This window comes from Triturus cristatus, chromosome 12, assembly GCF_964204655.1.
Source record: "Triturus cristatus chromosome 12, aTriCri1.1, whole genome shotgun sequence".
NCBI classification, from domain to species: Eukaryota; Metazoa; Chordata; class Amphibia; order Caudata; family Salamandridae; genus Triturus; species Triturus cristatus.
Window position 1 is genome coordinate 530172289 of NC_140595.1, and position 15469 is coordinate 530187757.

At 47.0% G+C, this 15469-nt stretch overlaps 1 protein-coding gene across 1 annotated transcript in view; it reads left to right on the plus strand.

The window, feature by feature from the left end:
* Positions 1-15469, plus strand: part of AMFR (autocrine motility factor receptor) — a 391859-nt gene that overhangs the window by 34010 nt on the left and 342380 nt on the right. Inside the window, exon 2 of the mRNA XM_085638721.1 lies at positions 13078-13170. Coding sequence (XP_085494847.1) covers positions 13078-13170 — 93 coding nt within the window. The remainder of the gene's footprint in view (positions 1-13077; positions 13171-15469) is intronic.

Below are 15469 nucleotides of genomic sequence, written 5' to 3' on the forward strand. Positions count from 1 at the left end.
CTGCTGTAGGGATTCAATTTGAGTGGGTGAGAGTAGACCTAGTCGGTCCATTTCCCCCCCACCATAACAGTCTGGTAACAAGTTTATCTTGATTGTGGTGGATTATGCCACCAGGTACCCAGAGGCTGTACCTCTGAGGAGCATGATTACAAGGGTGGTAGCGAGAGCATTCCTGGGAATCTTTCCTAGGGTTAGATTTCAGAGTATAGTAGTTTTTGACTGGGGAACCGTTTTGATCATCTCTTACTTGACATAGATGTGGGAGCAAACTGGTGTGACATACCACTTCTCCAAGGCATACCACCCTCTTGTTTGCATACCGAGAGATTCTGCAGAAGGGGGTAGATGTTCAGTTGCTTTGAGCTTCTGTGTGGACATCTGGTGCGGAGTCTTCTCACCTTAGAGATGGTTTGGAAGGCACCTTTGAGTCACCACAGAACTATGCGGTTGTCCTTAGGACATTGATGGCACAATACAGAAGTCGGGCAAAGGAAAACCTTCAGGGTAAACAAGTGCTGATGGAGTGGCACGAACAAAAAGCTAAACTGACTGGTTATTATGAAGGTCGTGAGTTGTTTGTTTCTAAAGCCTATTTGTCTTAGGATTTTGAAGGACAAATGGTGTGGGTCATACATGGTAGTTCAGAAGGTTTCTGAGGTTAACTACTTTGCAGACACAAGTGCTACAAGGGAGCCTAACAGGGTGTTTCATGTGAACAGGCTGTAGCCTTAACTCCGGAGAGAGATTACACCGTGAATATCATGGCTATGTGGAGGAAGTTTCTTAGCAGGTGCCGAGCCCATATCATGTGGGTCTGGGAGAGAAGAGTTTGGGTCCGGAGCAGTAGGTTACGCATGGGGCCTTTTGGCGCACTCGCATGCAATAAGCTGTGTAATCCATTGGGCTTTCATAAACCTTCTCTGATGCTTCCATTCCAAGTTGCAGTGTTCCTAACCCAAAGGCAAACCCAAGTTTGGGAGATTATGTCTTTTGATACACTGGGACTCCGATAATGTGCCCTTCTCAGCGGTTCAGTCACACCAGTTATATCCACTATCGGGGATTTCACTCTACCTGATATTGACATGGATATCATTAGCGCTCTGGAAAGTTAAAGATTAATCTCCTTTGTGTGATATCTAAAAAGTATTTAAAAAACCAATGAATTTATTATTTATTCACTAGCACTCGGAGTAGGACATGATACTCCTTTCCAGAGCAATCAGTAACCCCAGAACTTGACTTTAAGGTCTCATTTAATTTCCTGGCGAACAGTGATCAGTATTTAGAATCTCCACTGCTAGAAAGAATTCTGTTAGAAGTTGGCCTGGTATATGCTGTCCACTAGTTATAGTGGGCACCCTGTACCAGTCCAAACAACCCCTTATTGGTTATAGGTCAAAGACAACCTTTATTGAAAGCTATCCTAGTGGTAGCTATGGAGAGCAGCCTTCAGGCTAAGTCTTGAAGGAATGTAAAGCAGCTTGTTTTACCAGTCTATAATCTCTTGAGTGCCTAAATGAAAGATAACCACACCAGGTATATATATAAAATATATATGTATTTATTTCTAAACACACCCTCCTAGACTCTTAATGAGGCTAGAGGTCAAAACACATAAATCACACTTCAAATAGGACAGTTATGTTATGTTAATAAAATTTGTAGAGCGCAGCGGTTACCCTGGGGTGTCCTGGCACTATGTACTGCCTAACCGAAAGAGGGAAGAGGTAATTGGGTAAACAACCAGGTCTTCAAACCCTTCCTAAAAAGAAGATAACTCTTATAAGCACAAATAAACGTTCGGCCCTAGGGGCGAGCCAAACATATACTAAAATAGTGGTATAAGAACCACGACTTAACTAGACACAAGACCTAGAGCCTGTAGAATCGCTGGGACCCCAAGGAACCACCCCAGGTAGTGACACAGGGGACCCACGGGGGCCGTGTGAAGTGTGAGAACACAGCCGCGAGCTCCCGTTAGCTTCTATTGGGAAAGTCGCGGTTAGATTTTTGAAGATTAGGGACACTTAGAATTGAGTCAGGACTAAGGGGCTGATGCGGTGCAGTACCTGGAGAGCTGGCTGAAAGCTGAGGTGGCCCCCGGAGGGTCTCTCCCCCTTCTATGCACTGGAACGGGCTTACAGGGTTCCGGCTCGCCCACCTGGGCCTGGGGCCCCACCCCGTCCATTTGTGGTGCGGCTGTTGCATTACCGGGATCGAGACTGTCTTCTACAGAGGGCCCGCGAGAAACAGAACCTACAGATCGGGAACAGCAAGGTGATGATATTCCCGGACTATACTAGGGAGGTGCAGCGTCAGAGATCCTCCTTTCTGGCTGTTAAGCGGAAACTGCGCCAACTTCATCTTCCCTATGCAATGCTGTTCCCGGCCCGCCTTAGGGTAACCTCTGGGGAAAAGACGCACTTTTTCCTCACCCCGCAGGCCGCTTGGGACTGGCTGTACACCCGAGGTGACGTTGGACCACGCTCGCCACATCAGAATTCGCCCCGTCAGCGGTTGTCTCCCGTTTCTCTCCCACGGAGGCCCCTTTCTCCTGCTGACCGCTGGCGAGAACGAGACAGGGCGGTTTTGGCGGTGGCGACCATTAGCCGAGGGATTGGTGGTCCGGCTGGTGCTGACACGGACCGTGAGAGAGACGGATCTGAGAGCTCGGGGGCGAGTAGTGTCCAGGGGCTCTCTGATGTTGAACTTCCGGATGTCACTCCACAGACGGCGGATGAGGTGTTTGGCTAGGTTGTCTGCCTGTCTCTTGGCAAGTAGCTGGTGGGCAGCCCTCTATGGGCCCTGGTCCCGGTGGCCTAACTGTTATCTGATGGGGGGGGCTTGACTATATCATGGGGCCCGGTTGGATGGCCTAGAGTTGGCGGGGGGAGTCGGGGGGAGGTCTGGGGACATCGGGAGTGGGATACGTACCTCCACCTTTCCTTAGCTTCGAGCATGACTGCCTTAGTTTGGATGGGGACCTGTTTTTGTGTGCCTGTCCTGGGGTGTGGGAGTTAGGTAGGGTTTAGTGTTTGGGACAAGGGGGGGGTGGTCAGACATGTCGCTCAGGGGAATCATTGTGATCAGTATATAGAGTCAGGATCATGGGTACCTCCGTAGGCATACAAATTATGACCTGGAATGTCAGGGGGCTGCATACGATGAACAGACGGCACAAAATACATGCCTACCTGACGAGGAGGGGAGTCCAAATAGCCTTACTTCAAGAAACTCACTTGACTAAGTCTGAAGGGGCTGCGCTACAGCGCCGATGGAGGGGTCAGGTATTCCACACTACGTACTCGGCCTTTGCGCGAGGGACATTGGTGTGGGTGCGAGCGGGGGTTCCCTTTCAATGTGTACGACAGATAATTGACCCTGAGGGGCGCTTTGTGGTAGTGGTGGGGCATCTGGATGGCCGGGATATCACTCTGGCAAGTATATACGCCCCTAATGTAGATCAGCTGTCTCAGAAGCTGGCGCAGGTCCTGACTGGTTCTGTGCTGTTGGGGGGGGTACTTTAACTGTGTCACTGATGTGACCCTGGATCGGTCTCATCCTCCCCTCCCTGACGCCTCCACGCATAGAATAGCACAAGTTCGTCGTGACTGGCAGTGGCACTGGGAGCTGATAGACACTTGGAGAGCACATCACCCAGGGGAGCGGGACTATTCTTATTTCTCGGCTTTACATGAGCTACATGTTAGGCTGGACTCCATCCTCTGTTTCCCAGATGTGCATGGAGGCTTCACCCTGAGTGAATATTTAGCCATGACGATATCCGATCATAATCCCCTACTGGTGTCCCTGAATTGGCTGCGAGTTGGGGCCGCTGTTCCCAGTTGGCGCCTTAAACTGGAGACCTTGGAAGACCAGGTCTTTCGAACTACAATAGGCACTGCCATCGAGGAGTACTTCCAGACCAACACTAACACGACCGCTAGCATTCATAATGAGTGGGATGCTTTTAAAGTAGTGATAAGAGGTCGTTGTATAGGAGAAGCGGTTGGGGTCCGCAGAACCCTGTTGCAAGAGGTTCAAAGGGCAGAACAACAACTCCGAGACGCGGAAAGGGAAAGACCTGAATGGGTGGATGGACAGGAGGGGCTCATGGCGGCCAAGGAAGGTTTGGCGACCCACGTAGAACGCCTGCGATGTTTTGATTATAGGGCGTACGCGGTGTGGGCGCACGCTGAGAGAGACAAATCTGGGGCCTTACTGGCATGGCTGGCCAACCCAGCGCGAAGGGAAACTCCAATCTTAGAGCTGCGGGATGGAGATGGGGCAGTGCATTATGAGCAGCAGGCTATTAATGGCCAATTTCTGGAATACTATACCGCCCTATATCAAAGTCAATTAGACCCCCGGGTGTTGGAGGAGGATGATTTCCTGGATATTGAACTCCCTCTGGTTGAGGCGGGAGATGCGGAGAAACTGGGTCGAGACGTGGAACTGGAGGAGGTCCGGGGAGCAATAAAGCGGATGGCCAGGAATAAAACCCTCGGCACAGACGGGCTCCCTATAGAGTTTTATGCCTCATTTGTAGATCAGTTGGCCCCCCACCTTTTAGCTCTCTACAACAGGTCGAGGCGGGAGGGCTACTTGCCTCGTACAACCAGAGAAGCAATAATCGTACCACTTCTCAAGCCGGACAAGCCGGCGTGGGATCGCGCTGCTTATCGCCCCCTCGCAATGCTTAACCTTGATTACAAGATATTGAGCAGTATTCTGGCCCGCCGTCTCCTGACCCACATGACCACACTGGTCCATACGGATCAGGCCGGGTTTATTCCTTCCCGGAACACGTCCATGAATGTTCGCCGCTTATGTCAACTGCTTCACAATTCAGTACACTTAGGGGAAGATGCGTGTATTTTATCGATTGACATGGAGAAGGCATTCGATAGCTTGGAGTGGCCGTATTTGTTTCGAGTTGTCTGGGCGAGAGATTTGTTTACTGGACGAGGATATTATACCACCTCTCGACTGCCAGGGTTCGCACGGGGGGTGATTTCAGAGGCCTGCAGCGTGGGCAGGGGGACGATACAGGGATGTCCATTGTCTCCCCTCCTGTTTGCGCTGGCAATGGTGCCCCTGGCGGTGCATGCCCGACGATATTTCCGGGGATTGGACGGGGGGGGGGCCAGGTTCATCGCATCGCCCTGTACGCGGACGATCTCCTAATGTTCCTTGCCAATGCTGCTGAGGAGCTGCGGGGGGCCCGGGAACTGTTGGGCAGACTGGGCCGGGTGGCAGGCCTCAAAGTCAAATGGAATAAGACGTGCATTTTCCCTATTCGGGGTGGTAGAGGGGCACCTCCAGGTGTACCAGATGTGAGGTGGGAAAGCAGCTGCCTGACTTACCTAGGAGCCCGGATCTATCAAGAACCCTCTGACCTACTGGAAGGGAATATCGAAAGGGCTTTGCGAACCACTTGGAGCAACTTCGAATTCTGGGGGACCCTTCCCCTTTCAGTAGCGGGGAGGGTGGCGTTGTTAAAGATGGTCACCTTGCCACGTCTTCTGTATTACTTTGGCTCCCTTCCCCTATGGATACCGCGAAAATATTTCACCCAGCTCAACGCTATGACTACAGGATTTTTATGGGGGTCTGGGAGGCGCAGAGTGGCGCTTTATACCATGCAGCGCCCCTGGCGGGAGGCGGGATTTGCAGCCCCTGACTTTGAGGCCTATTACCATGCAGCCCAATTTCAATGGTTTACTAAATGGATGGCCAGGGGATTGCGCCTAGGGGAGGACCGCGGGAGCATGGGCCCGGACCTGCGCCAGCTCTCTCGGACGCTTCTCCAGCTTCCTCTACAGGAGCGGGAGACTCCGAGGGAGCTGTGGGTGATGCAACCGTGCTGGAATCAGGCGAGCAGAAGGGCCAAGATGGGTCCTCCGTACGCCCCGGAGATCCCGTTGAGGGTCTGCGAGGCTCTGCCACATGGGGGGGGGGGGGGAATTGGCAGCGCCTGCTAAGTTGGGAGGAAATGGGGGTCTCCACTATTGGAGACCTCTATGAGGATGCTGTGCTTTTACCTTACCAGGACCTCTTGGAATGGTTCGAACTACCCCGCCAGGACTTTCTTTCACATGCTGCCGTGACGGCAGCTATCCGGAAGCACTGGAAGAGGGGGATGGAGGAACCCCCGACCTCTCTCCCCTGTCAATATGTGGTTTATGCAGCGGGGACGATTAAAGCGGTAACCTGCCTATACAGGCGTCTTACTCAGGAGCTTAGGTCCCCTTTGGAGAGGCTACGGACCAAATGGGAGGCGGACCTTGGGATGCCTATTGAGGAGAGACCGTGGGAGGATCTGATGGAGCGGGCGTGGAAATGCTCTAGAAATGCGAGATTTCAGCTGATACAATTTTATGTCTTCCATAGGGCGTACCTCACCCGCACAAAATCAACAAATTTTTTGGGTCCCGCACTACCTGCCCCCGCTGTAAATTAGAAAATGCCACATTTTTGCATATGTTTTGGGAGTGCCCATTGTTATATGAGTATTGGGGGGAGTTAACGGCTAAACTGGGCAACATAACGGATAGGAGCATTGATCAGACCCCGGGTTTTTGCTTAATTCACTGGTTTCCCCACACTGCCCGTAACAAGGTGACTAGTAAATTTATTGACTTGGGACTAGTCCTAGCTAAGCGAGAAATCACCAGTCATTGGAAAGCGGCCACGGCGCCTAATGCTGCGTGATGGCTGCGAGAATTCACAAAGTGGGCCGACTGCGAGGGGACTCTCAGACTTCAAATGGCCCAGAGAGCCGATAATGACAAAATGTTGACTGCAGCCAGAGCATGGGTGGTGTTGGTGGACCTGCTTAAGACACCGACAGCTGACATTGACTGATCTCCTTCACGACAACACTAGTACACACGCATGGCCGAATCGCCCTTCCTGAGCGGGTGGCGGGGCTGGAGGGTAGCGGGTATTGAGTGGTAACTCCTGTTCATTCATCCCCTGACAGTGCGATACCAGTGGTCCAATCAGCGGGGGCTCATCATTAATACTGAAAGATAGTGGATGGAGCGACATGTCTGACAGTGGGGGGGGGAGTTGGAGGGACTGGGGGTGGGCAGAGGGTGTTTTGTTAACTTATCTATTGCGGAGGCTTGCAGTGAGGCCTCCTAGGACACTTTTGAACTGGATCCTCCGGATGGGGCTATAGACCGTGCCTAACCTGACACTGCTGACGATGTGCGGGTTTGCAGGACCAAGAGGGGGAATAGGGGTAGGGGGAGTGATGCTCCTTCCAGGTGCCTTTGATATTGCATGTGCAGGATGAGATATCAGCATGTGGGGTTTAAGAAACAACCCTGTCTTATGATGTTGATGGTAGAGGGATATCGATGCAACAGAATTTGTTCGGGAGGCCTTGGCAGGAGCTCTAGAGAACGTGATCGCATTAGTCATTGTTGTGCTTACTGTCATGTCGTAATAAAACTGCAATAAAGTTAGTTTAAAAAAAAAAAACACCCACGGGAGCACCAGAATACTTGTGTTACGTCACCCAGGGAAGCCAGGTGTCAAATGGTGTTGGGTCGCGTCGTCGATTTCAATGGGAGCTGTCGAAGAAGTGCTGCTGCCGGGAAGATGCGAAGTGTCCGAAGACATCCAAGCCTGGATTGTAGATGAGAAGAACCTGAAAGCAGAGGGGATAGAGTCTGGGTCACTAGCCAGTGACCAGGAAGGCGATAGGCAGATGCCCACCGATGTCGGGTGATTTCAGGTGAAGAAGGTGAAGCTTGACTCTTCAGCCACGAGGACCAGGAGGCGTCGAGGGCCACCAGGAGCTGGATTTGTGCTGTCCCACGAAGGATGTCGAGTGCTGCAGCGTCTGTGCCCGGATTGGACACAACAAGCCTTGGCAACAGCAACCCACGCAGAAACAAGAAAGATGCTTCGGTGCAGACCAGCAAGGTCTGTGGGACTCACCACTTGGTAGGCAGTTGGGGCACGTCTGGAGCAACCAGGGAAGCCCAAGGAAATTCAAAGTTACCCCCTCGGGGACACACCAGTCGACGGACCAGGGATCGCGAAGGGACCATGAGACGAAGCACAAAATGGCGGCCCACGGGTCACTCTGGGTGACTAGGCCAACGATCTTCGGTGGAGTCTGTGCTCGAGGTGGGGGCTACAAGTCGGCCCAAGCACGACTTCAGGAGACGTTGAGAAGTCAATGAATTTGCAAAAGTGCATGGTGACCAGGAGTTCCGGTTCCACATTACTCACGAGGGCTGCGGGTCTCAGCTTTGCTGGGGACTCAGGTCGGCCTCTGAGATGTCTGGAAATCCTCTTCCTTCGCTGCAAATACTTAGGAGTCCGGCGGGAGCTTTGATGATGCAGACCGGCAAATTGCTTCGTTGGTGCCTGCCAAGCAGGGGAGTCGCTCCTTGACTCCAAGGGAGATTTCTTCAGTCCTCTAGTCTTGAGTAGAGCGTCGAAGTTCCAGGATTCAGCTTCAGAGTTTCGTCCAGGGATAGCTAAAGTTCTGGTTACAGAGGTTCCTTACTTATACCTAAGGAAGGGGTTGGACTAGCTCTGGGGACCCACCTATGGGAGGGTTTGGAAAGCGGGGTGGCTACACCCATTTCCTTTGTCCAGTTTCGCGCCACAGCAGGGGCTGGAAGCCCCTGAACCGGTTTGAGCTGGACTATGCACACGGACACCAAATGTGCCCCTAGTGCAGGACTTCAAAGCACTCAGAGAGTGCTCCCACCCAGCCCCAATACACATAAGCCTGTCTGGGAGATGGTTACACCTCCCTGTGACACGAAACCTATTGTCCAGGCCTCCCCTGCCGGTGTTTCGGTCAGCAGCAGGAGGCCAGACCCGTGTCTGCGTCTTTGGCTGCAACATCCATTTTGTGATGCCAGGGCTCTATTAAGTTTCTACCGGGTATACCAGTGCTGTCATGTCTCTCCCTCTAGAAGGGTGGGATCATGCTCCCACACCAGTTACTGGTGTGGGGGTATGATTCCAAGGTGTTTTGACACCAAACACGACATGTTTCCGTGCAGTCAGTCCAAAGTTAGCATTTACCGTTGGGTCATAATGCACTTAAGAGTATATGGTCAGGCTGCACTTCAAACAGCATCAGAGAAGGGACTCTAAACGCTGCAGAGGGGCTCTGCTCATGCAGGGGCACCCTCACATAAGAACCAAGCACTCTGGCTTCAGGATTGACAAGGCCTGCCATAGGAGTGACTTACAGGTTTATATGTGTGTGTATATATGTAGTGATACAGGTAACCTATATCACAGTAAGGGGTGCATGCACCACCTTACCCAGGCTGCAGTAGCAGACCTGTGGTGTCATTTTGGGTGGCTTTCCAGGGGTGGCATAATACATGCTTCAGCCCCTGGTAGGCCTCTGGGGTACCTATGCCTTGGGTACATAGTATACCATATACTAGGGACTCGCAAGGGTACCTCAGGATCTAGTCTGTGGTGCACCTAAAGTACATGCAATCAATTTAGAGAGGAAGCAGCTAGGCTGGGGCCCTGAATAGCAGGGTCCCAGCCAGACTAAAGTCGAAAAACAGTGAAACATCAGCAAAAAGTGGGGGTAAACATGTGAAGCAGATCCTACTCTCCTACACATTCTGTACTCCATTATAAGCTTATTGGAAAGGTGAACTAATAATTTAGTTGACGTATTAGCTACTCTTTCTTTCATTCTTCAAAATGTGGGTCCTTTGGATGGTGGAAGTCCTTTAAAAAGGATGCAAAGAAAAGGAAAACATGGCTTCATGCCTACTAATGTAGGCTGATTGCTGCAGTGTACAGCTGCTGTCTGAAGTGTCAGGATAACCTTGTTAACTGGGAACAAAACCTTCCTTTTAAATATTTAGTCACCCATATGTAGGCTTTTTAGCCCACAACGTAGGGTGCATGATATTTAAAAGTGAGACTTGTAGAAATGTTATGTTGCATTTTCCCTACAGAGACATGTGACATGCCCCCCCCCCCCCTCCCCCAAAAGCTATCTGCACTGTGGTAGGCTATGCCTGCCTATGAAGAAAACTAGAATACAGATTTATATATTAATTATGCTATCTATGGTTTGTTTTAACAGATGTGATTTTGTACATATTTGTAATTTCATGCCTATATGCTGATTGTTGCTTTGTGGCAAAGTTTGTACTCGATACAATGCCTAATTATTTTTTGATAATTATAGTGATACGTCAATGTTAAATACTTTAGGTTTTATTGGTTCATTGGGAAGGTTATACAACATGCCATAAAGGCGATCTGTTTATTATGAAAAGTTATGGTAGAAGCAGTAGACCTGATTCAATAACTGTAAAAAGCACATCATAGCTGGTAGGCCTTTAAGGATGGAATCTTATTACATTGTGTTAAAACCTGTGGACAGATTGTGTGTTATACAGGTTGCTATAATACCCAAGGGTCTGGTACTGGTTACTTCTCTGGCAAAAATAAAAGTTTAGAAGATTTGGACTGTCCGAATCCTTGTCGGGCACTTTTCGCCGTAGTTGTATATTAGTTTGACAACTCTAATTATGTACATATGTTAAATTTTATGACTGTATGCTTGATGGTTGCCTATTGGGAAAAATTCTACTCCATATAGTAGGCCTGAGTAGGTTGTGATGATGAGCCAATGATCACGGGTATAAGCCTAATTGATTAATTTGTAAACATTATGTCAGAAGACATAGATTGGGTCTGTTTATCATGGATAAATTACATCAAAGGTATTAGGTCTGACTTTGTTATTGTGAAAGTCCTATGTTAAAAGTAATAGGCCTTTAAGGCTGAATTGGTATTGCTCTGTTAATGTCTGTTGACAGGTATTCTGTTACTTGGGATCTCACAGATTTACTGCATTAAGCAAGGAGTTTGGTATTGGGCATTTCATTTGACAATCCTTGAGGGTAGAAGATTTGACCTGTGATAATACTTGATAGACCATCTTAGGAAGACCTGGCAGGAGTAATCTGCCATACCCTAGTAATACAAAAAATACCTATTCATCTGTCTGTTCGAGGGTCAATCACATTCGGATCCTCCCCATGATACTATACAGCATTGAGTTATCTAGTCCACCTTTGTTATTCGTTCTATTCCCCTGTGAGTAATGGCATTTTGCCAGATCACATACATTTGAAAATGAAATGCCCTTCAGTATCTGGGTGAGGGGGCAGGTTTCCATTTTTACCCATTTGTAAGTTCCCTTAAATTGTTTTCATCTTTTATTTTTAATGCATCCTGCATATCCTCAAATGGTCCTACATGCAGTTACCTTGCTGCTCCTTTCATCTGGAGTTTGCTGCAATCATTTCCAAACTTGGCAGCTATCCTGGAATCCTATTGTGCATTGTGTATCATTGTTTTGACCGCCCCAAGGTGGATAACTTGTTACTTCTTAACATGGCAGCAATGTTGGTACTTTAAAACAATGATTCACTATGTTCAGTGCCATTGTAAGATACCGGCGATTGCTATAGTAAATGTTATTTTTAGATGATAACCTTATGCCTGTTGAGTGTAGGCAATGGCATTTTCACTCTTTCTACTTGTATTCTTTTAATTCATCTTCCATGTGCTTGTTGACGTAGTTTATCTGTTTTATTGTGATGGGTGTGACTAAATGCAAGAGTGAGTCAGTGGGTGGGTGAATAGATGTAGGACAGAGTGCATGTACGATAACTTGGTGAGTGCCTAAATTCATCAGTATCTTAATGAGCACTTTCTAATATAAAATCTAGACTTATTGACATTGAATTTCTTTTTTTTTTTTTTGCTCTAACCCATTTTAATTCCTTTCTTGTTAGGTCAGCCTACCAGACAGTGCAAGCTGTCTGGTTGTGAAAGACCTATTTAGGCTTTCCAAGAACTTACAGGGACTAACAGCCCACCCATTGGTTGGCTTTGTCACTCTCATTTACTTGTTTCTTATTTGATGACTTTCTTTGTCTATCTTATGTTTGTCCCTCATCTGGAGCATAGCCTCTTTACAAACCTCTTGACTGGCTGACGTTTGACCTTCCACTGTTCACTGTCAGGGAGCTACTCTTTTCCTTTTTGGTAATTTCCATTAGAGTGCATGCGTTTAGCAGCTTTCTCCCTCTTGTGTTACTCTCCTCCCCAAAATACCCACCCCTTGTGCTCTCTCTGACTTGGTCCTGCTCACTCCCCCTCCCCGGCACTTCTTTCCCGGCATCCAACCCGTGCACTCGTATGACTGTCTTCTTTGTGTGCTTGCCCCCCAACATTCGTGTGGATCTCTCACTCATGCCCCTGCCCACAACCTTTGTGTTTTCCACAACCCACCCCCCCACCTGCTGCTCCTTTGTCCCCCACCTCTGCTGTTCTTTTTTTAGATACATTTTTTAATCATATATATATTTTTTGGGCTGCTAGACAGCAAATTGCTGTTGTCTGTCAACAAACGTTTCTACCCCCGCCCTTTTCAATTTTTTTAAACCGATTTCAAGTGGCGCTTACTATCTTAGATCGGTCAATAAAACAATAGTGTCTACATGCTTTGCAGGATAACAGACTGTGAACAACGCCCACTTCATTGCACTTTTTTTGGGTCAATGCTAATCAGCCCCAACAAACATCATTACCTTACTAATGATGCTCTGCATTGTTAAAACGCATTGGCAAAGCCAGAGAGTGCCAAAGGCGAGACCCTTTGACTTTACCATTGCTTGATGTCTAAGGCATTTGTAAAGCATTATATTTTTCTAATTTAAAGATATATTTCCTTTCTTCATTTTCAGAGGCTGTTTGCTTTGAACACCCTTTTTTTGTTTGTTGACAGTAGCAAACTGACGCCATCCTTTATTGCTTGCACTTTCATCATTTTATAGCTAGGCTGATGCAATAGTTGGTCTGAAGTTCAAAAGTTACTGGGTAGCTCTTTTGCATTTTCATGTTGGTTTTTGTAATATTTGTGTTTCAAAACGTTCTTCTAAAATATCTTGGCTGTGTATGTGTTTATACCAAGTACTTTGAAGAATCTTTTACTATGTATGTTTCTATTACCATAAGTACACTGTCATTTGCATATTTCTACAGGTGCTTGTAAATACTGCCTGCTGTTTACTGATGTTGATCGCTAGATTAATCCAGTGTGTGGTGTTTGGGCCCCTTCGAGTCAGCGAGAGACAGGTACGTTTAGGGAAAGTTTTTATAGTTCAGATTTACTTCCATTGATTTTTATTTTTGCCATAAGCTCTGCTTTCATAATGAAAATGTTTTTAAAAGCATAGTTAATTTATACAAAACATAGGTACAGCTCGTGCACGGCTATACACTTTCACACACTTCAACAACATTGTTGCCTAACCATTATCCTTGCTCCTGCCCCTTTTGCACCTAGAGGGTAACCGAATTGAACACAGAGGTGCTGAAGGTCACAGAGGCACCAAGGGGATGGGGTTCTGTATAAGATGTGCTGGGGTGATAGGCACCGATCATCTTGTGCATAGGTGAAAAACTGAATCCTACAGGGACCCACAAGCGCTCTATATTGAGTCTAAGATGTACGCAACTAGATACTGTGGATGAAAGATCCACTGTGTGTACCATGTCACTACAGTATGAAAAAACGAAAGTGCTGATAAACGCCAAGTTGATATGTAGAACAATGTAAATGACCGTATGTACAAAAGTGTTGTTTAATCACGTCGGCTAAAGATAACATGACCATGTGTATTGCAGACACTGTGGGGAAAAAAGGACATAAAAAAACCCCACAGAATTGGATAAATACACCACATATCGAAAAAATAAAAAATCCACCACTTATCAAAGTAGAATGACGAATAAGAAAAGAGACTATATTTATATTGTCAGTTACCAGTCCAATCTGAAAAACAAACAGTCTCTTATTGAGGCACATGACTTATAAACAGCCCAATTATTTGAACCATTGACCTGGTTTTTGCAACATTTTTGTCCTCAAGTTCACTCCAGGTCTATTCTCTACAGTTTCCAAAACCGTACCTTTAAGTTGGCAAATACTATGTTCATCTCCTGAAAGTACATAACCACTGTGGATTTTATGTTCCTTGAACGAATGTTGCTCTTATGTTCGTGACAGGCAGAATTACATTTTATGTACTTGCTTGCCCACCTATGTAAGTCTAAATGTGCATTTCAGCATGTTAAATACCGTTTTGTATATTGCATGCAGCTAGTCTTTTAATCTTTAGTTTCACTCAACTGTGAGTATGTGACTTGTTTCCCTGGTGTAATACTTTTACAGTTGCAACAGTTGTGGCACGGAAACATGCCGACTTTGACTGGTTTGTTTCTCTCAATAATATGTCTGATATTACTGTTGCGTTTGTATGCAAAAAATGTTGGTTCCGTTTTTCTATTTGCCAAAAATGTGCTTCAGTTTGAAGCAATTTCAAATACTGTTGTATAATTTTCTTGATATTTGTACTGTTAGTGGAAAATATGGATACAAAAAATTGCCTTTTTAGGTTGAAGCGTAGCTTACAGCGTAGCTGTTTGGTTTTCTAACAACATCTTGTGGACATTCTGAAAGCTTCCCTGGGAATGCATAACGCCCATTGCTTAACATTAGTTTTCTGGTTTGTAACTCTCATTTGCTTTCTTTATATTTACAGGCTTTATTTTTTTAGGCTGTCTATTTTGAGTTCGTCCCTTCTATGGCCCATACCCTATTTACTATATTCTTCCACTAGTACTCACTGTCTGTAAACAGGCCTTTAAATCTTGTTCTTATCTTGTCACATTTGCTGTGCATTCAAAGACAGAGGTCAAATGTTAGGCTCTGTCTTCCAAGGGAGCTTGATCTTCACACTTCTTTGTCTGACTTCAAAGTGAGAGGATTTATGCGACTTCACTGGCTTCCAGGGGTGTCCTGGACTAAGGCTGTACGATGTTGTTTTCTTTCTTGCACACAATTTTTTTTAATGTCTAAATTAACTCTACAGATATTTCAGATATTTCAGAATGTATCTGAATTAGAAAAGCACAAATTAAGCTGATTTTTTGGTAATTCTGAAGTGTAGTGGAAACAAATATTCTAATACGATCAAAACAAATTGATACAATATGTGATAACATTTCCATACATTATCTTTTGTGCGCTGTATGCTTTTATCAGTATAACTGTATGTCTGTTTAAATGTAATGGTCATTTCAATTGAAAGATTTTTCTTGTAATGATGGTGCGCTATCACACCATGCATACTCCACTTTATCCCACTCTACTCTGCACTGCTCCACACCTCTGCAGTCTGCACTCTGCCCCTGCACTCTGCCACACTCTACTGTGCACCACTAACTCACCCACCAACCTTCACCTACCCAGCCACAGCTGGAGCAAAATGTCAGAAATAGAATGACTCTGCACCCTCCACGCGGACCTACCCAGCCCTACAGACATCAGTGTGGGTGTAGACAACTTTAACAACTGGATCAAGAACTGCGT